Raw genomic sequence first — 20,885 nt, forward strand, 5'->3', positions numbered from 1 at the left:
GAGTAGTCATTCATGAGGGCTCAAGATTACGCGTGGGGTCTGTTTGCTTTGCGAGGTGCTGTTTTAGGCAGCAGTGCTTGGGGAGCCCCAAACTCTGTTCCCGTGTCAAGCTGCTGCATCCGGGAGGGATGAATTGATTCAGATCTGGTTTAGTAAGAGCTGCATTAGCAACAGCTACGTGCCGAGCTGGGGCTGCGGATTAGGCACGCAGCACTGCAGTTTGAACAGGGATCCCAGCAAGCCTGGGATGGCAGAAATTGATCGCTTCTCAGAGGCCTTAAAGTAAAAAGTTTAAAGCTTTTCCTGGCTGAATGCTGACGTCCTGTTGTGTGCCAGTCCTAATTTCTCTTAAATTATTGTAGATCTATTTAGGTTCTCATTATATTGAAAGAAAGAAAGAAAGAAAGAAAGAAAGAAAGAAAGAAAGAAAGAAAGAAAGAAAGAAAGAAAGAAAGAAAGAAAGAAAGAAAGAAAGAAAGAAAGAAAGAAAGAAAGAAACCCCAAAAACAAAACAACAACAACAACAAAAAAACCACAAAAAAACAGGTTAAGGTATGTGCTGTTCAAGAGAAGCTTTTAATTTCTTATTAAGGCTCAGCTGAATCCCTAAGTTAATCATTAGCCATTAGTCAGTAATCCTCATGCTGACTGGAGGATTTTTTTGGTCACAGAAACTTCTCCCAGAACACCTCCCCCACATCTCTGTCTGACTGCCTAAAGCTTTGGTGTGGGGTCCCTTTCAAAATAATTCAGACAGAATAAGGGAGCACTGCAGGTGAAATATTCAATTGAAGTTGGATGAATCTGTCTCATTGGTCACCAGTAATTGGTATTAAATTGGATACTTCTTGGGATTAGAATTCATGCAGGGATAAAACAAACTCCTGACAAAATCCTGGTTAAAAATGGGGAGAGGGCATATTGCAATTTAATGCAAACGTGCCTGGCTGCATGGAAAGTATGAGTGGTTCAGAGCCTGTTTCTAGACAGTTCATGCCATCTACTGTGGCACTTTGAGGGGATTTGGGTCAGCTTGTGCCACACTATCAGCCTGTGTCTCATCAACTCGTAATGTGGGGCAGAGAGGACCTTCAGAGTTCACCTGCAGTCATCCTACAGTCCTCTGTCACAGCAGGGAGGGCTTCGGCGCTACATCAGCTTGCCCAAGGTCTTGTTGGGTCCCCTGAAAACCTCCCAGGATGAGGGTTTCACAACCATCCTTTAGCTGTACATCTCTGGGTAATCTCATTCTGTTTTCTCTATGACCATGCTATAGGGAGTGGGAAACAACAGCCAGATCCCTCCTTAAAGTAAACCTCATAGCATTGCAGCATCCTACGCAAGGAGCAGCTCTCCATGGTCATTTTTAGCCTGAAGAAATAGGTTCTTTTTTAAACCAGATGATTGGAGGATGGCTGTGAAGAGGAATATTCTCCTCCCACAGGATGTTTGAAATGAGCCTGTCTTGAGGTGGATGCTTGCATGGACAGCTCTGTGATGTGTGGAGAAGGGCCAGTAGTCATGGAGAGCCATCAAACCCCTGGAGTTCCTATACCCCCGAATCCTGAGACAGACAGCACCAGCATAGAGCACCCTTCCTATTCATTTATTTAAGTTCTCAGTGAGGTGGAGTTTGTTTTTTTTTTCTGTCCCAAGCCAGTTTGACCAAAGGCTGCATATGCAGGGAGGGAGTGTGGACTTCAGATGGGGTGGAAGCAGTGCAGCAGGGTCTGGGACAGCTGTGTGCTGCTGGAGAAAGGCAGCTGGACTGCCCAGTGCCCTCGCCTGTGCTTCTGCTTGGAAAACCAATTTTCCAAGATTGGTTCTCTTGGAAAATGCACTGAACATTAACCACTGCCCAGCCTGAGGAAAGCTTGGCAGTGACTGTTGCGCCATCATACTTGTTGTGTCCTCCTCACAACAGTGCCTTGCATCTCATGTCCTTCACCAAATCATGCCCTAAAAGTACAACCTAAACAAAATAAACAAACAAAAAAGGCCAAAACAAACACAAAAGCCTTTAATGAATGTCTTCACAGAGGCTTGAGGGCTTGTCTTACCTGTACACATAGATCACTTTAAACTCACAACTCAGTTAATGAAAACATACCATGCATATAATGAAAATATGCATTTTCTGCAATATTACAAGGCCTTTAGCTCTCTTATCACTTTACTCCTTTATAGGAAAAGAAATAACTTAATGGATAGAATAAAACCAAGAAATAAACATATAAAGAGCTGTGATAGCTAAAGACAGAAGTGTAGGAATACCACATTTAACAGTGATTTATCTGTTTCTCCTTGACAGTTTGCAAAATGAAGATCAACACCCTATTTGTCACAGCTGATGTATGTGAGCTTGTTCTTCTGCACCTACAACCAACATAGAACATCCCAAGGTATTTCAGAATGACTGTTTAATGAAGAACATACACCTGGTTTTCACAGCTCCTAATCTCCTACTATCAGGTATATTTCTGCTGTGCTCCTTTTACTCTACTGCCTGCCTGCACAGGTACAAAGGTTCCTGTTTGTGCACCTATTCCTCTATAGGAAGGGAGTTAAACCGTACTTGTATCTGTGTTTGTTTATGCCCACTGCCTCTTGCCCTTTCACTGGGCATCCCACCCAAAAAGAGCCTGGCGTCATCCTCTTTGCACCCTCCCTTCAGGTGTTCATACACACTGAGAAGAACCCCCTGAGCCTTCTCTTCTCCAGACTGAGCTGTCCCATCTGCCTCAGTCTCTCCTCAAACGACAGATGCTCCAGCCCCTTTTTGGCACTTCACTCTTGGCAGAGGATCACCTTCCTCAGTCTGCTGGCAGCACTTTGCCTGATGCAGTCCAGGGTGACCCTGAGTGCAAAGGTCCATCTCATGTTCAACGTGGTGTCCACCAGGACTCCAGATCTGCAAAGTTCCTGTCCACCCAGGTGCCCCCTCAGCCTGTACTGGTGCGTGGTGTTGTTCCTTCCCAGGGGCAGAACTTGGCATTTTGCTGAACTTCATGAAGTCACTTGTTTTTGTTGGGGTTTTTTTTTTTTTGCTGCTTTTTTGTTTGTTTGTTCTGTTTTGTTTTTCCCCAGGAAAAGCTGGACCAGGGGATCCTTGAGGTCCCTCCCAAGCAGTTATTCCTCTGATTTTGAGATAAGTCCCTGTCTGCCTGTTTTCCAGTCTTCTGAGGTCCGCCTGAGTGGCAGCACACTCATCTGGTCTGTCAGCTACTCCTCATGGTTTTGTGTTCTCTTCAACCTGCTGGCGGTGTGCAGGGGTAGATTCTGACAGCACTTCCTAGGGTTTTTTTATACCTAATGTATTCTGTAAGTAATTTTGATGTGCCACTTTCACACATGCAAAGAAACTAATCTGACCTCTCTGAAACCTTGTCTTCTGACGTAGCACTGATATAATTGAGGTGACCAGCAGGTTTTGAATTGTCAGTTCAACCTCAGAAGCGTTTCTCTGCTCCTCAAACACTGGACACATATCTAGCCTTTAATGAGATATCTCAGACAGGTGAGAGATTCCATTCTTAAGATTTCTGCTTCAGGTGATGCCTGCAGAAATTCCTTGCCATCTGACTTTCAGCAAGTTAAATGTCTGCAAATCACAGGCTCTCTGCTTTGTAATCTCAATACTACAAAAAACCCGGTTGGTTTCTTTTTGTTTTGTTTTGTTTTAAATTGAATTAGGCTCTGCACTGCTTTGCCAGTGTCCCTGGCCGTGTCCCTGGCTGCCCGGGTGGCCTTCCAGCAACTGGTGCAAAGTCCAAGGATTTGCCACAGCAACATCTACGTTTTGCAAGCAGCAGAGTTGATCCTCATCCCAGAACAGCGCAAAACTGGCTTTGCCTTTTCCAGAACAAGGGCTTGCGCCCTGCGCTGCTCAGTGCTTTTGACGTCCCGCGGCAGTGCTGGGCCGGCAGGGCTGGGCAGAGCGGGAATTGGCGATGAGCTCGGAGCGCGGCCAGCGCGGCCGTGCCGGGGCCGCGGCGGGCGGAGCAGCTGCTGCGCCTGGGACAGGCGGCGGAGCGGCAAAATGGATCTCGCTCTGCTCTTGGCAGTCCTCCTGGGGCTCCTCATTGTCAAGGCTCTTTTGTTCCAGCCGAGAAACCCGAGCTCCCCTCCTTGCATCAGGAGCTGGATCCCTTGGTTTGGAGCTGCGTTTCAGTTCGGGAAAGCTCCTCTGGAGTTTATAGAGCAAGCCAGAAACAAGGTAATGCGTGTGCTGGCCTGCCTGCTCGTGGGTGCGTGCCTGCAAGGGGAGAGACAGCCTTGTTTTGCCCTTTCCTGTCACGTTTTACGACGTCAGGAGCATTTAAATGGTGAAGAATCGGCGTAGTACCGTAAGCATTGGTGAGTCGTGGATCTGTTCCAGGCACGATCTCTGTGCTGCGATCATCCTCTGCCGTTTTGCTTTTGCAGTCTGGCTGTGTGTTAATCTTGGTTTCAGATAATGTGGAAAGCTCTGTGCCAAGGGCTGGGACCAGGAAACTATTTATTTGCATGCCTAAAGTTAGGTGAGATTTTTGAGCACCAGCTGGTGTCCCTCAACATTCAACCAACACAGATGTGCTTGGCAGACTAAGTTTTCCATCCTAAAAAAATCTTAACCAAACATAGGGGTCAGGATTTACCCCCTGGACTTTATGTTTTTTTTCTGTGTCTGTTGCATAGAAAGAGATCGAATTCTTAATTTCTAGATATTTAATAAAACTGACATAAACCTCAGTTTCCCACTTTTATTCAGGGATTATACCATCTGCTACTACAGTGTTGTCAGCCTTGAGTGTTCCGTGTTGAAGGATAACACAGCCCATTACTTGCAAAAACTAGCTAAAAGTGAAACCACTGTAACGTCCTGAATTTTGAAAAACAAAACAAAACAAAAACATCAATAGATATTGGATGTTTAACATTTGCTTTCTCATTTTGAACTACTGGATTTCATATTTGTATTTCTTTTTGTGTTGTTATAAACTCATGGTGTTAAAGCAGAGGATTAAATTTGATCTTTGAGAACAGCAAGAGGTGTCAATCTTGTATTAAAGCACATTGGATGCATTGTGGGGTAAGCTCAGAGGTATGATCTGGAGTTTCTTTGCTTCTCTGTGCTTGACATGCCAGTTTTAATTTTATATTACTGTGTCTTTCCTGTAACTTTCATCTGTGCAAATGCACACTCATTGGTTCTGGGTTAATTAATTTTGGTGTTCATTTGCCTGGGGACCCTTCAGGCTCCAGGTTGATGCTGTGGCAACTGCTGACACATCTGTACACACCAGAAACACCTGAAGGGTTTTACAAGCCTCTAGTTTTGTTGAGATGGAAACTAGAACAAGAAACATTTTCACTGGGTGAAAACTCAAAGCAAAGAAGGAAGAGAAGGCTTTCTGTCATCTCTCCGTTTACTATGTTTGCTGGTAGGACCTTTCCTTTGACTTTTAGTCCAAAAGCTCCTTGTGACCTCTCCCTGTGGTCCCCCTGGGCCAAGGGGGGATGTCTCCATCCATCCCTCCCAGGTTGGCCGCCTGCCTGCAGCACCGTCACCTGACAGTCTCCCTGTCTCTGAGGAAGGCCACTTGTTTGTTGTCTCCTTCCTCTCTTTAAACGCTCCTCAGGCACTGAAAGTCTCCCTACCTTCCCACCTCCCACACTGGCACGCTGTGCTGAGGCCAGGAAAGATAAGTCTTTTCCTGCCTGCTCCCTTTTAAAAGAATAGACACTGTTGCAGAGTGCAGCCAAACAAAACAGGTGCTGCCGCCAGACGGGTTATTAACAGGCACTACAGGCCTTGCAAAATACATCTGCAATAATTCCAGGTTCCTTGATACTGCCAGAACAGGGTTAAGTGTCCTTAGTATGAGCAAGCTGCCCTCATAAAAGGTGTTGCAGAAACAGGCTTCAGGCACTGTGAAATCTCTGCGAGGTCATGATCTTCAGGGGAGACTCTTGCAAGGAGAAAATTCCTTCCCTGGATTAATCCTTCAGACTGTCAATGTGACACTTATCTATCTCTTTCTTAATTCCTTTCTTTCTTAATTCCTTTTTTCCGTAATACCTTTTGTGTCTGTCCTTCACTGTTTTTTCTCAGAAGTCCTGGGTAACACAGTAAAGTTCCACTGCTTCCAACCTGCCCTTTGCTTGGAGTTTGCTGCTTCTATTTTCCTCCCACGGAAGAACACGTGGGCTGGAAGAATTGTCTCCTTTCCCCCTTGTGTCATCACTAGGACTAAGAAAAGAAAGTTCCCTTGCCCTAATAAAATATTTAATCTCTCATCTAATAAAAGATACCACCTCTTCCTCCTAAAGCTGCCTGGTGAAAGAAGTTTTGCAGCAATCTGGAATGGGCAGGGGGAATAACTAGAGCCACCGTGCAACATAAAATACAGGGTGAGCTGCTTAATGAGGGGTTCAAAGGATGTGGCTCCCCGCTTCGCCTGGCAAACGTGGTGAAAGTTAATAAGGAATTTCAAATTCTTCCCATTAGTTTGCTAATTAAGCAAACAGGAGTTCCCTTAAACCCAGGAGATAGTTCTGTATTGTTGTAGGGGCCTGTGGGATCCATACATCCGTCTCAGAGAGAGTGTTGATCTGGGACAAGGTGCCGTGTCCCAGGACTCTCAGCCTTTCTGTGTGTGGCTGGGTGAGGGGCGGCTCACTGGGTTACACTGCAAGGGACGTGGCGGGGAGCAGGCTGAAGAAGGCTTCTGGTGGAGCATTTCCATAGCCAGTGTCCACGGCTGAGTCACTGAAGGTCTGGGACTGTTCGCAGGTGTGGAAGACCAAAATGCTGCAGTCCCTGAGCTGGAGAGGGGACATGGCATTGACCCTGTGTGTGTGTGTGTGTGTGTGTGCACCCAAGGGAGAGTTAACTCATCCAGTGCTCCCAGCTCCCAGCAGGGCTCTTGCTGCAATGCAGCTGTCTCAGCTGAGAGTGGTGGCTCCTGTCAGTGCCCCTGAGGAATATGACTATTTCCCTGATTTCCTTTGGGGTTTTGGAGAACATCCTTCTGAAGTTTTTATTTCTCTGGAGTGTTACTTTCCTTAGGCTTGAATCTGCCTCTCACCGTGGCACTGAAATGTTTCCCAGCCTTCAGAAAAAATTAGCTTTCATGAGTGAAAGCAGTAAATCCTAAGAGGATTTTTATTTTACTTTCTGTATCTCCCTGTGTTCTGAAGTCTTCTTAAAAGCTGTTTCAGAGCAGTAACCTGGGTGCAGTGCTGGCAGCAGAGCCTGCACTCTGTTGGTACCTTCCCATAACACAAGTGCAGAACTGCCCCACAGCTCATTCCAGGAGCTGATTTTATTGCAGTGTAACATCAATGTAATTACACATTTTGACAGATGAACAGTCTGGTTATTCAGTTGTCTGTCTGGGACAGCAGCTATGAGGAAATGCTCAGTAACAGGGTGTAAGGGGCACACCCAGCTGAGAGTATGCAGCCTCCTGCTTTTTCTTCCCAGCTCCTGGTTTAGGGATTTGCTAGGTTGGAATTTGCAGCCAGATGATTTGACCTAATCTCTTGTTACCCCATGTGTAATTTTGGCTTTACAGCAATGCACAGTAGTGAATCCATAATTTAATCATGACCCATATGAATATTCTGTCTGGTTTTAAACCATCTAACTTCTAATCTCAAGCCCATTAGCTTTTACATTATGAGAAACTGAGAATAATGATTATATTTTCCTCTTTTCCTGGGATCTAAGTCCACTTAATCTCCTTTTATTGAAATATTCATGCATGTTGTGCATCCCTTTGACATTCACTAGCTCAGAATATCCTGCTGAGATGGAATGGGCAGAAACACAAATTAAATAGAAGATGCAGCCACAGGATGGGTTTAGATGTTTGCTGTCCTTTTTCCTCTTCTTTCCTAGTAAGATAAGAGCTCCAGATTGGAAGGAACCTTAAAGATCATCTCATTTCAACCCCTCTGCCCTGACAGGGACACCTTCCATATCCCAGGTTGCTCAGAAACCCATCCAACCTGGCCTTGGACACTTCCAAGGATGGGGCATCCACAGCTTCTCTGGGCAACCTGTGCAAGGGCCTCACCACCCTCACAGCAGAGAATTTCTCCCTAATTTCCAGTGCAAACCCATTTGCTTTCAGTTTAAAGCCATTTATTAGCACTTGTATGATAGATTTTGGAGTCATTTCAGAGTGTCATTATTCATATATTTAATGTGATATTTCTCATTCTCTGATAATCTCATTGTTTAGACTCTCAGATGACTCCAGATCACAAGTAAACTTTTAGTTCTTTTTCCAGGGAATGAATTAGAAAAACTTCTAACACCACCCAACCTTATGTCTCCCTAAAAGCTGTACTGGGCTCTTTTTCAGTGCATCCTATTTGTCCACTACTAATCCCAATCTTTAATAACACTTACTGTAATTTTTTGAGTACTAAAATGACTCTTTGAGGCTTCCCAGGTCCTTGTGGCACCACATTTGCCTGTCCATCCTCCTGTTGCTGAGGATGATTTAATAGATCACAGTAGGGAGTTCTGCAGCTTCTTACTTTAATTCCTCAAGAGTTCTGAATTGAAGTATTTATCACTGTTCATCTAGAACTTGTTTAAGTCTATTCTGCTCAATATTTCCTTCAAAACAAGGTCTCAGTCCATCACTTCAGTGAAAGGCTCCAGGGAGGGACTTGTCTTACACTGATGTAATCCCTACCTCAGATTCCTTCCCCACTCTTTTTTTTACACCTTGAGTATTTATCAGGCTCAGCAGCACACTGGGAGACTTCCTGCATCTGGCATTCTGGGAAAAGTCTTTATTGCTGGGGAGGCAGATTGCCTGTATTAGTTTGATTCTCAAACCTTTTTTAGTAGTTTAATTTTGCATTGCATTTATCAAATGTCATATTGGACACAAAATTCTGCTTTCTGAAAGATCTGTGTTTGAATATCTGCCATCACAGTGTTGCTCTGTGAGGCTGACTTATTCTGGAGACTGTCATCTCTGGAGCTTTCTTAATTCAGTTTTGTTAAATATTGGTCTAATCTTAATGATTCTAAATAGATTGCAGGAAGTTGGATGAGATTCAAACACAGATTGTTTGTGTGGGTGTTTGCAGGTTACCAGGATGGTCACTGGACAATGCAGTCAGTGATGTCAGTGGAGGCCAAGGGCAGTTCAGCTCCCTCCCAAAACAGTTGTGTGGAGATGGTCTGGTAATTTGGTTTTTAGGATCCCCTGACTGCAAAGGCTTGATTTCTGTTGTCTATTATGGAAGCTCAGACATCTTGCTCACATGTAATCACCTAAAATAAAGCGTTCCAATATTTAATTGAGTGTGACCTTAATTGAATAATTAAGTGTTATTGCAGGTTGTTATTAGTTCAAATTTAATTTTATTTTAGAATTAGTTTAAGTACATTTTAATGTTAGTTTAAAATTTTAAAAATCTAATTTAAAAACAAGCATGGTACAAATTCAGTGATTTTTATCCGGACTGATGATGAGGACATGGACATCAAAAAGCACTCTTAGAAATTTAGTTATTATTTAGTTATTATAGAGTCATAGAATCACAGATTGGTCTGTGTTGGAAGGGACTTTAAAGTTCATCTTGTTCCACCTCTTGCCATGGACAGGGACAAATTCCAGTGGACAGGGGCTCAAAGCCTCGTCCATCCTGGCCTTGAACATTTGTTCTTAAAAAAATATTTTATTTATTATCACCCAGAGAGTTTGAACTGTCATTCTTTCTTTAATAATTTGCAGTTGAAGGACACAATCAAAATTCAACTGATGCCAGGAGGAATCTTCCTTGGCTTCAAAGAGCTTTTGATGAAGCAGGATTTACACTACAGACATGAACAGGAAAATAAATGGTTAAAGTCAATGGCATAAACAATGTGAGCAAGGTAGAATGATCTTTTTATGCCTTTTTATGACAGTAGGTATTGCACATTTATTTTCTAGTTTAGAGTATTTACAAATATCAGGGATAATTTTAACAATGTAGGAACTCAGAATTGAATGCCTGTTGCTGAAAGTTTCAAGAGGGCTCTAGGATATTAGATTAAGGGAAGGTCAAAGAATGATTTATGGCATTAAAAACCTTTCCTGAATGTCAGTCAATCTGTTCTACTCAAAGCTTGCTAGCTATTTTGATTTTAATCTCTACAAGAAAGAAATCACTGGTATTAGGAGAAAGGACAGGAAAAGAAACAAAAGTGAACCTGAAATATTAAAAAATATGCAGGAGGGTGGAGTTTTTGCTAAAACAGTGTAGACTGAAGTAGTAGGAATATGGATTTTTACAGTGTTGGTACTTTGCTGTGGCAGCCAAGGGATGCAGTAGATAATTCATCCCTTGGGTTCTCTAAATCCACGTAGGTTGCATTGTTTGAATGTCAATGTATTTCAAACATAAAGTGTTAACTTAAGAGAAGGAATCTCTTCTACTCTGCAGGAGGTCAGGCAGGCACATACCACATTCCTTTCTGGTCGTAAGTCTGCAAATTTTGGTCTGATTCATGTTCATCTTTGTGCAGTTCTGAGCCAAAGTGCGCAGAGAGCAGGAATGACCAGGTCCTTCCTCCTGACCTTTCAGCAGCACTGAAGTTGTTCTGGGGCTCCTGCAAAATGTGTTAACAGTGTACTGACAGGAAATCTTTGTTTGTTCCAGCATGGACCTGTGTTCACAATATTCGCTCTGGGAAAACGGTTCACTTTTGTGACTGAGGAAGAAGGAACTGAAGCATTTTTTAAATCTGAAGACTTAAATTTTGAACAGGCAGTACAACAAGCTGTCAAGAATGCAGGTAACTGAGACCTATCTCTTTTTTGAAGGAAACCAAGTCTAGTTACCCAGGAACCTTAAATTCCAACCAAGAGCCTGTTGGGTTTTTGATCATGCCTTAAATGCTCATTTTAATCCATGACTATGCTTTGAAATGGTGAAATCAAATTTCTCCGTGATGACCCAGTACTGTAAACCAGCCAAGGGATTTGGATTCAGTCTCAAGGAATCAGAAGTTTCTGATCCAGAGACTGTTAGTATTTTTACCATCCAGCCACTCCAGTTTGAAGTCAGGTCCTTTGCTGAGGCTGGGCACCCCACCTGCATGTACCTTGTTAAGAGCAATCATAGGTAATCCTATCACTTCACTGGAAAATCAGCTTGCAGCAATAATTAGTTGCTACACAGTAGTACAACAGTCATTAGAAAAGGATGAGGTGTTTATGAGGATGTACACTATAGCATGGAGACATAAACTGGTTTTTTATTGGGATAAATTATTTTTCACTAATTCAGTTTTGTGGCGCGCCTGCACATCTCTGTATATCCCACTGGGGGGAAATCTCTGGATTGTTGGTTCTGGCACTGAAGCTTCATGAGGCAGGAGGACGTTACACAGACTGGAAGAAGCAGAGTCATTACCAAAATCTTTACTTGGTTACAAGGAAGCTGCCAGGGAATTTTACTTTAGGAAAATGAGGGTTAAGTCATTTAAATTAGAGTAAAAAGTTATATGTAAAAATGCACACTCTGTCTTTCACTGAAAAATCTACTTTCTAAAATGTTTCTGTTTCATTTTGTATTTAGTCTCTGTTCCTGCAGAAGCATTTTATCAGAACCATGGTAACCTCTACAGCATGATGAAGGGGAAAATGAGTCCCTCTAATCTGCACATGTTCTCAGGCACTTTGTGTAAGGAGCTCCATGAGCACATGGCTCACCTGGGCACGGAGGGCACAGGAGACCTCAATGACCTGGTAAGGTAAGGCAGTTGTGCAGCACATCTGCAATTCTGGGGTGTCTTGCATGGGAGAGAAATGTTTCTTTAAAGCAGCTGGAGCTCAATCTTACAAGTTTTGTCAGGATGCTCATCACAACTTCATGGTTTCAGGTGGCTCACAGAGTGGACAGGGTTTCATGTAAAGGTGTTTCTCCTCATTTAGGAGAAGCATCTGAATTGCCTGTTTGGAAGAAAAAAGAAAACACAGCATGTTCCAACAAACCCCGTTTCCCAAAAGATGGGGAAAAAGCTTCAAGCATTTATAAAGAACTTACGAACAGATAAAATGCTTAATCTTCTGCAGGTTGAGAACATTTCATGTTTGAGCCAAGCTTAGCTTGAAGCTTAACTAAGACCCTCGGCAACTGACTTGGCTGCCACAACTTCATGTAAAAAAAATTTGTTTCATGTGACAGCAGCAAAGCTTTTAATTCCTTCTTTTTCCTGATTATCTGGGACAACACCTACATCTTGTCTGTCCATCTGTACTATAAGTTGAATATTCATGGAATCACAGAATAGTTTGGGTTGGAAGGAACCTTGAAGATCGTCTCATTCCATCCCCTGCCATGGACAGGGACACCTTCCACTAGAGCAGGTTACTCAGAGCCCCTTCCAACCTGGCCTTGAAGACTCCCAGGGATAGGGACAGATACTGCCTTTGGTTTAGACCTGTTTCTAACACCTCACATTCAGATTGTCTTTTGCTGCCTTTTTCTGCATAATACAGTAAGATACAGCTGTTACTGCAGTTAAATCACTTGGCACCTCTCACTGCAGTTACTGCAATTTGGATTAACTGGGGAAAAATGTGGGGGAGAGATGCTTTGAAATCTGGTAGGGAGTGATCGATTCTGCTTTGCTAAACAAGGCAAAGTAAACGTATTGGAATGCAGAATACTGAATAATTGTTATTTAGCTGCCTCAAAATGAAATCCATAGAGCCACCAGATGGCCCCCTCTTCCTAATTATCAGAAAATCAGAAAATGGAGTGCTATTCCCTGAAACAGTCATTTAGCAGCATCTGGGACACAGCAAAGGCTGCACAAGAGTTTCTTGGAGTACAGGAGAAAGGTCTCAGAAAGGAGCTCAGAATTTGCAGGATAACAGAGGCGCAAGCACAAAAGAGTGAGATAAAAAGAAACCAAAAAAGCATTATCTGCCCAGGAAAGTTGCAGCCAGAGGAAGGATGTTTCAGGATGTTTGGTCCAGAGGGGTTTGTGCAATGCACAGAAAGTTCATGGAGGTCAGCCTGAAATGAGAGGGGTAGTTAATGGAGAGAAGGGCACCTTGGTGACCTGTCTGCTCTTACTCAAGTGACCAAACCCTAACTGGTGAGGTTCAGCCATGTGTAGATCAACCTGAGGTCTGTGTATCTCTGCCTCTGTTTAAAATCTGAAATAAGTATGTGGGTGAGGTGTGAGCCTTGTGCCAGCCCTTCCATACTGGTGTGACCCTTGAGTCCCACAGCTTCCAGGGCTGGCAATCCAACATGCTGCATCCTGATCTAAAACTGCCACAACAACTTCCCTGTGACCCCTAAGTCTTGGGCATCTTGTCCTTGCAGGCATGTCATGTATCCAGCAGTGGTGAACACCTTGTTTGGGAAGGGCATCTGCCCAACCAGTCCAAGTGAAATCAAGGAGTTTGAAGAGCATTTCGAGAAGTACGATGAGGACTTTGAATACGCGTCTCAGATGCCCGAGTGCTTCCTGAGGTAAAGGGGCAGAGATGGTGATTGTGGTGTACCCACTGCAGACATTTACCTTGCTGCAGGATCAGCCATGGGAGACATTTACCCTGGAAGATGATTCCCAGTTTTTATTGATGGTGTGCCCTCAGGTGACACAGGCTTTTAATACTTCAAAAAAGTTCTGACTTTGTCTTGTGCATTTTCCTGGTATAAAGCAGAGACAGCCTGGCTTAGGTGAACAGAGCCCAGCTTGGACCTGTCAGGGTCCAGAAAAATGAGGTAAAGGGCAAAGGCCTGAGCCTAAATGTGAGTCTCAAGCTCAGGGGGCCTCCAATGAGGTGTCTCTCTGCTCTTTTCCACACCTCAGCTGTTTTCCCAATACCAATCCCAGGTTATGTGGCTGCTCTGTCATCGAATTGGCCTTGGGTAGAGATACCCAAACCCTGAGGAGGTGCTTCCAGACACTGTCAGTGTTCTCAGGGCCATCATTGCACCTTTAGCACCTCAAAATACCTTCAGAAAGAATTGAGGATGCTCTAAAAAAATGGCCTTGATTTTCTTCCAGAGGATCATTCTTGAAGATTCTCCTAAGCAGTCTGTCCAAATCAACAATGACAGCCTGTAATAAAAAGGTATGAAAATGTAGGAGAGTTGCAGTCCCACATCCTGGCTGCAAGAGGAGGTCTGGCCAAGGTGGAAGCCATGCTGTTCCTCATGCCAGTCATCACTTCTGTCAGTCAGACTGACACTTGGCTGTTCATCAGCTGATTGCTGCCCAGGGGCTTTTGGAAAACAACCCAAGGAGTGCTTCTCATGGAAAAGGAAATGTTGGTTTGTGCTGCCTCAGTTAAGTGCTTCTTGTTTGTTGCTTTTCTTTACAGGAACTGGTCTAAATCCAAAAAATGGCTTCTAAAATTATTTGAGAAAGTAGTGTTGGATGCTGAAAGGACCAACCCTTCAGAGACTGCCTCCAAGGTAAACATCCGAGGGTAGGAAATAAGATGACTTTCTTGTATATTCTGACTGAAGTGATGGAGAGCAGGAATTACTTCAGTACTGGAAGAAATAAGTCAAATATGTCAGCTTTTATAGCTATACCCAAATGTTCCAGTATTGCTGTCACCTGCAGTAGGACAGACCCATAATTTTGAGTCCTGTTCCTCCATTTAGTTTATTTCAAGCAATTCTGAGAATTAACATCTTCCCCAGAGGAATTTTAAGGCAGGGGTTCAGAGCTGTGACCCATCCCCAGCCTGCAGTACCACGCTGCAGTGAGCAGTTGAAAGAGGTGAGAGAAAGACCCTTCACTTGTTTATCTGAGGGCACTGTGCTGTGAAACCTCAAAACCTTACATGTGCTATTTATAAACCCTGGTGTAGAGTGAGCAGATCCTTCAACAGCCAGACTGGTAGAAAATAGCAGATTACTGGATTGGGAGCCAAGTACCCTAAATATTGATTGTGTCAAAGCTGAGATAAGTTGTTCCCCTGGTTATTCTCCTTGCCTGTGGCAGGAATTCTGCTGATAGGGCTGACAAACGTGACGGCAGACTGGCCTGGGAATTTTGATCTATCAAATGGTTGTAGAACAGATCATCAAACAAAATAAGTTTTATTTAGACTTCAAAAGCTTTACATACCACTGTTTCTTTAATAAAATAAACCAGATTAGCAGAAAGAAAGAGAAGGCTGGAGAGGAGCTGGTGGGAGATAAGAAGGTACAGGAAGTAGTAAACACAGACTTGGTGTCTTAGATTGGATGGGAATTTGAAAAAAATTCAGCCATTTTTTATTCAAGATCAGCCTTTTCCCCTCTGAAAAGTAGGCAGGAAGCTTTGCCTCAAGTGCATGGTTGCCCTGCATTTAAGGAAATACTATAAACAAAAGCTGATCCTAGAACATTACACAGTTGCTATAGTTTCAAATAATATCAGCCCATTGAAGTCACTGCTTAGGTCACCGACAAAGTGCCTGAAACTAGGGAGTTTGCTGATGTGTCAGGCCATCTCTTTATAACAAACACCTTTTTGGCATGAACAGAGAGAACATTTTCTTCATTTCCATTCATTCAACTGGCTCATTCCCATTTTCAGGTTCTTTAAAGCAGAGGTGTAGAGCAGGGATTAGAATTTTTTTTTTCCTTTCTTCCACATATAAGATCATGGGCAGTGAAGGAACCCAATCCTCTAAGACTTTAACGAAATGGAGAGCAGTGAAAGTATGCAGGAGGGATTCATGTGGTGCACTGAGCTCTCCTGGCTTTTTGCCTATGTGAGTCTCACTGTCATTTCTACATTGTGCCTTCCAAAAAAGCCATAACTAACATTATTTCTCTTTGAGAAACTAGTCCTTGAGTTCTGGTAAGCTTTGCCCCAAAGTACATTTTAATGTATTCTTGGAAATACAGATTATTTTCTTTTGTTTTTAACAGACACTTCTACAACATCTCCTGGATAGTTTGCAGGGAAAACATTTAGCTCCCAATTATGGTCTCCTGATGCTCTGGGCTGCCCAAGCAAATGCTGTGCCTGTAAGTATATCAGCTACAGAAACACCTTCTCTCTCTCCTGTTCCAAAGCCTGGATTTGGGAAGGAAAGGCTTTGAAACAGAGGTCACACACACTCCATGGATTCCAAAGAAGGGATTATCACGCCCACATGCATCACTGCAAATATACCCAGGCTGCAATGTCACAGAAGCAATGACAAGAAAAGCTCTTCTTGTATTTTTCCTAAATTATGTTGTCCCCTGTCATAACATTTCAGGAACATAAGCCTCAGAGCTATTAAAATCACACTCTTAAGCTGTGAAGAGCATTTAACTGTCTTTTGAAGCTCTGTGGCTGTGTTATAGAAAAGACTGTTTCAGATACTCTGGTGTTACCAGTTGTAAAGAATATCAAAAGCATAATATAGAGTAACTTCATCTGTGTGTAAACCCTCAAGTGATTTTTTCTCTTTCATTTTTAGGGGATCTGCTGTACAAATGCCAGTGAAAGAAAAGCAATAGTTTGATTCTAGAGCTGTTAAGTTTTGTCTGTGTTAGAAAAGAATTTGCTGGATTAATGATACTGATATAAGTATGCTAACAATCCCAATTTATCTAACACAGCTTAGGCTGACCAAAGACATTTATAGGAATTTCTCAGATGAAAAATCCATAGCAGCAAAAACATCCTTTATTTACCATGACTACTAAGCTCTTTCCAGCACAGTTATGTCCATTACAGATGTGATTTAGAAAAACATGATAGTGAGTTATTTTTATATATTCCCCTAACAGATATATCTATGTTTTTTGGAGATTGGGTATTACTGCAGTTTAGCCTAAGGGAAATTCATCCGTTTCAGTGAGGTTTCTGTGGATTCACGTGTTGGCATAAGTGGGAGGCATAGCCTGCTGTCTGTTATCAGGATAACTGACATTCCTTCCACAACACTTACTTCTGTAATATTCAGCTGTAAATAGACATACAGATATTTTTCTGTTTCTCAGAATAGTTACAACCACTGTTCTGGGGAAGGGAATGACGAAAGAAGAGGCCTTTCACCTTCCAAGGGCATTTTTTACAAGCACTTTAAACCCTTTTATCTGAAACAATTCAGTTATCCCTTCTTAGCCCATGGAGTGAAGCCACAGTGTCCAAGTGCTGTACAGGAAAGCTAAGCTACAAGATTTGCTTTGCAGACCAACGTCTGCATCCATATCAGTCTGTTTGGGAAATAACAGTCAGAGTTTCATCCCTCACCAGCACAGATGGCCCACGACCAGATCTGTGTGCAGACTGCACCTCCCGCTAGCTCAGCAAGAGGAGAGAGACTCCTGGCATTGCTGCCAGTCCTTCTGGTTTCATCCTACTTAAGAGGATTTGCTCCTTTCCTAAATTTCTTGATTTTCAACTTCATTGCATAATCAGTTAGCAAATTATTTCTAAAGGGGATATACTACTCCTTGGTTTGCTGTTTATTAAAACTTTTCCTGCCCATTTTAGTGTGACTCACTATGACAATGCCCTGCAAATTATTTAACCTCATTTCTGCAAATGCTAGTGTGATTTTTTTTTTCATTTCTGCAGCTAAAACTAATCATGCACAATGATTTAGTAGTTCATTTAACACCTAGTTATTAGAAAATAAAGGATTCTGTGTTTCAAAGCTCAAGGCCACAGCTATATAATGTTCACTAAAGATAAGTACGCAGCAGATGACTAGACATAATCTCCCAGGAGCTGAGCCCTCAGATATAGATTTACCCAGGAAGCACAGCTCCTGTGTAAAAAAAAAAAAAATGCAAATGTTTTCACCTGCCTCTGTGATTTGCTAAAAAGATACTGTCATTCTGTTCCGTGGCTCTAAATTCAAGGATTTCCATCTCTGTTTAGATTGCATTTTGGACCCTTGCTTTCATACTCTCTAATCCTGCCATTTACAAGAAAGTCATGGAAGACCTGGCTTCTGTTTTTGGCAAAGCAGGTAATAAATCTGATTTTGTCCTTCTGGAAACTGGAAGTGATTTATCCTGTGTTGGCCCAGCACAGGGCACACTTGGTCAGTGGCTGGGAACAATGAGTTCCTGCTAAGGGTGCTGCTGATTGCATAGAGTCCAGCTCTCAGGTCTTTACTCAGTATATGCCCAAGACGTATTTTTAAGCAAAAACACCTCTGATGCTTGCAGAAAGAAGCTAGGAAAAGGAACAGTATATTTCTTAATTCCTGTCATTTAAATTTAGATTTGTATTTCCCAGTCTTGTGCTTTTTCCAGGCACCTACAATAGGGTCAGATGAGGTCTTTCAGTTCAGGTGCTTTTCATGGTGTGCTGTTCACCAGAGTTACAGCTATTCATGAAAAAAACAGGCCAGGAACTGTTCCTTTTCTGTCATCAGAGGCAACTTTTTCCAGCATGGTTCACCCCACATGAGTAACCTCTTTCCCTCAAAAAGCAGTCACCTATTGGGAGCAGTCGTTCCTGTATGCAGTTCCTTGGACCAGAGTTAAACCTTCACAGATGACTCTTTGTTGACATGAGTCAAAACTGTATCAAGAAATTTGTCAGTAATTAACCAATAAAGAAAATTCATGAAGCCTTTTTCCTGGCCTTGTTTCATTTACTAATGTTAACAGAGCCCAAGACCTCAGCCATGGCTTCTTGCCTTGGTGCCTGCAAGTCCCCTGAGATTTCCATGCAGTGTCCCATGAAAGGACAGAAAAACTCTGAAGACTTAACTTCCAACATGACTTTGTTTGGCCCCTTCTGTCTAGCGCCATATCCACACCTACCTTAGAGTTATTGAATTATGTTCAGTGGCTTTTCTTAAATGTTACTGATTTGAGTCTATTTATTTACTTTGAAATATAAAGACAATTTTTGGGTGTAAACAATGCCTTGAAGTCTTGAAGTATTTCACCCACAGTCCTAAAGCAAGACTGTGCCAGCCTGTATCAAAACAAGCATGAAATATAATTTTTACATGGAGTCTTCTTTCTCATGCCATAACAGGTAAAGATAAACTGGAAGTCTCTGAGGAGGACCTGAAGAAGATCCCTTTCATTAAATGGTGCACTTTGGAAGCCATACGGTTGAGGTCTCCAGGTGCAATCACCAAGAAAGTCATAAACCCAATTAGAATTAAGGTGAGGTTTGGTTGTAGGGGTTTTTTTTCCCCAAAGGATGCAGTGTGATTTATCTGGAAAGGGTCCTCCCAAATAGATCTGGGTAAAATTACAGTGGTAGAGATACCCCGCAGCCTCACATATATATTCTTTTTAATAGATTTATTTATCATCATTAATTTACGAGTGGTTTGGATTCTCCAGCTTACAGTCTTGCCTTCAATTTTGAATTAAGATTGGATTGAATTGAACTACAGATACTGATGGCATATAAAAGAGGAATTGAACACAACAAGTACAGAAGGAACGCTATTTTAGTTACTGATAAAATTCCTTTCTGTCCTCTTCACTACCATTCAGAAGAGAGGTGTCAGGATTCAGGAACCTACAAAGAAATGTTTGGGAAAATACCCACACTCTTAAGGAATCATGACTATTTAAGATTACTGATCAAATTACTAATGCCTACTGTCATAGAAGGCTTTCGTAGAATTTCTTTCCATTGTAGGAAGTGCTTAACAAAATATTTAGAAAAAAGAAAACAGCTCACATGGTAAATCAAGAAGCAGGAAAGACAGAAATAATGCTTCTAATCTTTTGATACCTAAAAAAACCCGTATAAGAACACAAATAATCTTTCCACCTTCCCCACTGTTAAAGTTTTATGGAAAAAGATAGCAACAGCAAGAAAAAACTTCAGACATGTAATATAGCCACCATGGGTTTATTACCTTCACTTGTCTTTCCTTAGGATCTTCCACTGGTGGAAGCGAAGTACCGAGGAAGGACTATTTTGTGAGATTTTTAGCATTTTTCTTAAGAGATTTTTCTCCTTTTCAGAATTTCACCATCCCTGCAGGTGACATGCTGATGTTGTCACCATATTGGTTGCACCGGAATCCAAAATATTTTCCTGACCCAGAAACGTTCAAACCTGTAAGTTGTGACTCTTAGTGTGGATATTTTACTGTCTTTTCTCTTATTTTCCAATAAAAGCATATGGACAAATGTGCTTAAATCTGGCTGAGATTGGCCTGGAATACAGAGAAGATGTGCACATGTAGGAGGAGCCTGTAGGAATAAAAAAGACTTTTAAATTCAGTGACATGTTCCAGGTAATATGGTACTACTTTAATATCACTTTGATCCTGACCTTATCACTCTCTGTAACTCCCTGAAAGGAGACTGCAGCCAGGTGTGAGTCAGTCTTTTCTCTCAAGGAACAACTGATAGGATGAGAGGAACCAGCCTCAGATTGTGTCAGGGGAGGTTTAGATTGGATATTAGGAAAAATTTCTTCACTGAAAGAGCTGTCAGGCATTGGAACAGGCTGCCCAGGAAAAAGATGGGATCACCATCCCTGGAGGGATTTAGAAGCTGTGTAGGTGTGGTGCCTGGGGACATGGTTTAGTGGTGGATTGGCAGTGCTGGGTTAATGTTGGACATGATGATCTTAGAGGTCTTTTCCGGCCTAACCAATTCTGCGATTCCAAGTATTCTCCTGTCCCTGATGGATGATTCCTTGTAGGTATTATCTCTGCTAATTCAGTAGTTAATCTAGTTTCTTGATTATTATTCCACTGCAGGTGGCTGTGTGGGCAGGCTTGTAACTGCTCTTTTTAGCACCATCCAATATAGAACAGTTTGTCTTTTTAATAGAAATACATCAAGGAGTAATTTAAACAAAACTTCCCTTCTAACAAACTCTTCCCGATTTGAAATCCCTTTTAACAATTCCTGCTTCTTTGAAATCTGAAGCTGAAACTGATGCAGCAGTTCATTTTTTTAGAAACTCTCCCTTTTTTCCAAGA

General features: G+C 42.4%; 1 protein-coding gene across 8 annotated transcripts in view; it reads left to right on the forward strand.

Annotated features, from left to right (window-relative positions):
* CYP39A1 (cytochrome P450 family 39 subfamily A member 1) overlaps positions 1–20,885 on the forward strand; it is a 28,553-nt gene that overhangs the window by 210 nt on the left and 7,458 nt on the right. Inside the window, exons 2-11 of one of the 8 annotated variants that reach the window (XM_066180041.1) lie at positions 363–552; positions 2,312–2,472; positions 10,657–10,792; positions 11,578–11,752; positions 13,339–13,488; positions 14,346–14,439; positions 15,895–15,993; positions 17,846–17,936; positions 18,962–19,095; positions 19,915–20,010. In XM_066180041.1, the coding sequence (XP_066036138.1) occupies positions 11,628–11,752; positions 13,339–13,488; positions 14,346–14,439; positions 15,895–15,993; positions 17,846–17,936; positions 18,962–19,095; positions 19,915–20,010 (789 nt within the window). In that variant the 5' untranslated portion in view covers positions 363–552; positions 2,312–2,472; positions 10,657–10,792; positions 11,578–11,627. The other 7 variants (XM_066180043.1, XM_066180037.1, XM_066180042.1 and 4 more) reach the window with 7 other exon arrangements.

Source organism: Chamaea fasciata, unplaced genomic scaffold (genome assembly GCF_029207755.1).
Source record: "Chamaea fasciata isolate MVZ Bird 193981 ecotype frontalis unplaced genomic scaffold, bChaFas1.0.hap1 SCAF_3, whole genome shotgun sequence".
Classification (NCBI taxonomy): Eukaryota; Metazoa; Chordata; class Aves; order Passeriformes; family Sylviidae; genus Chamaea; species Chamaea fasciata.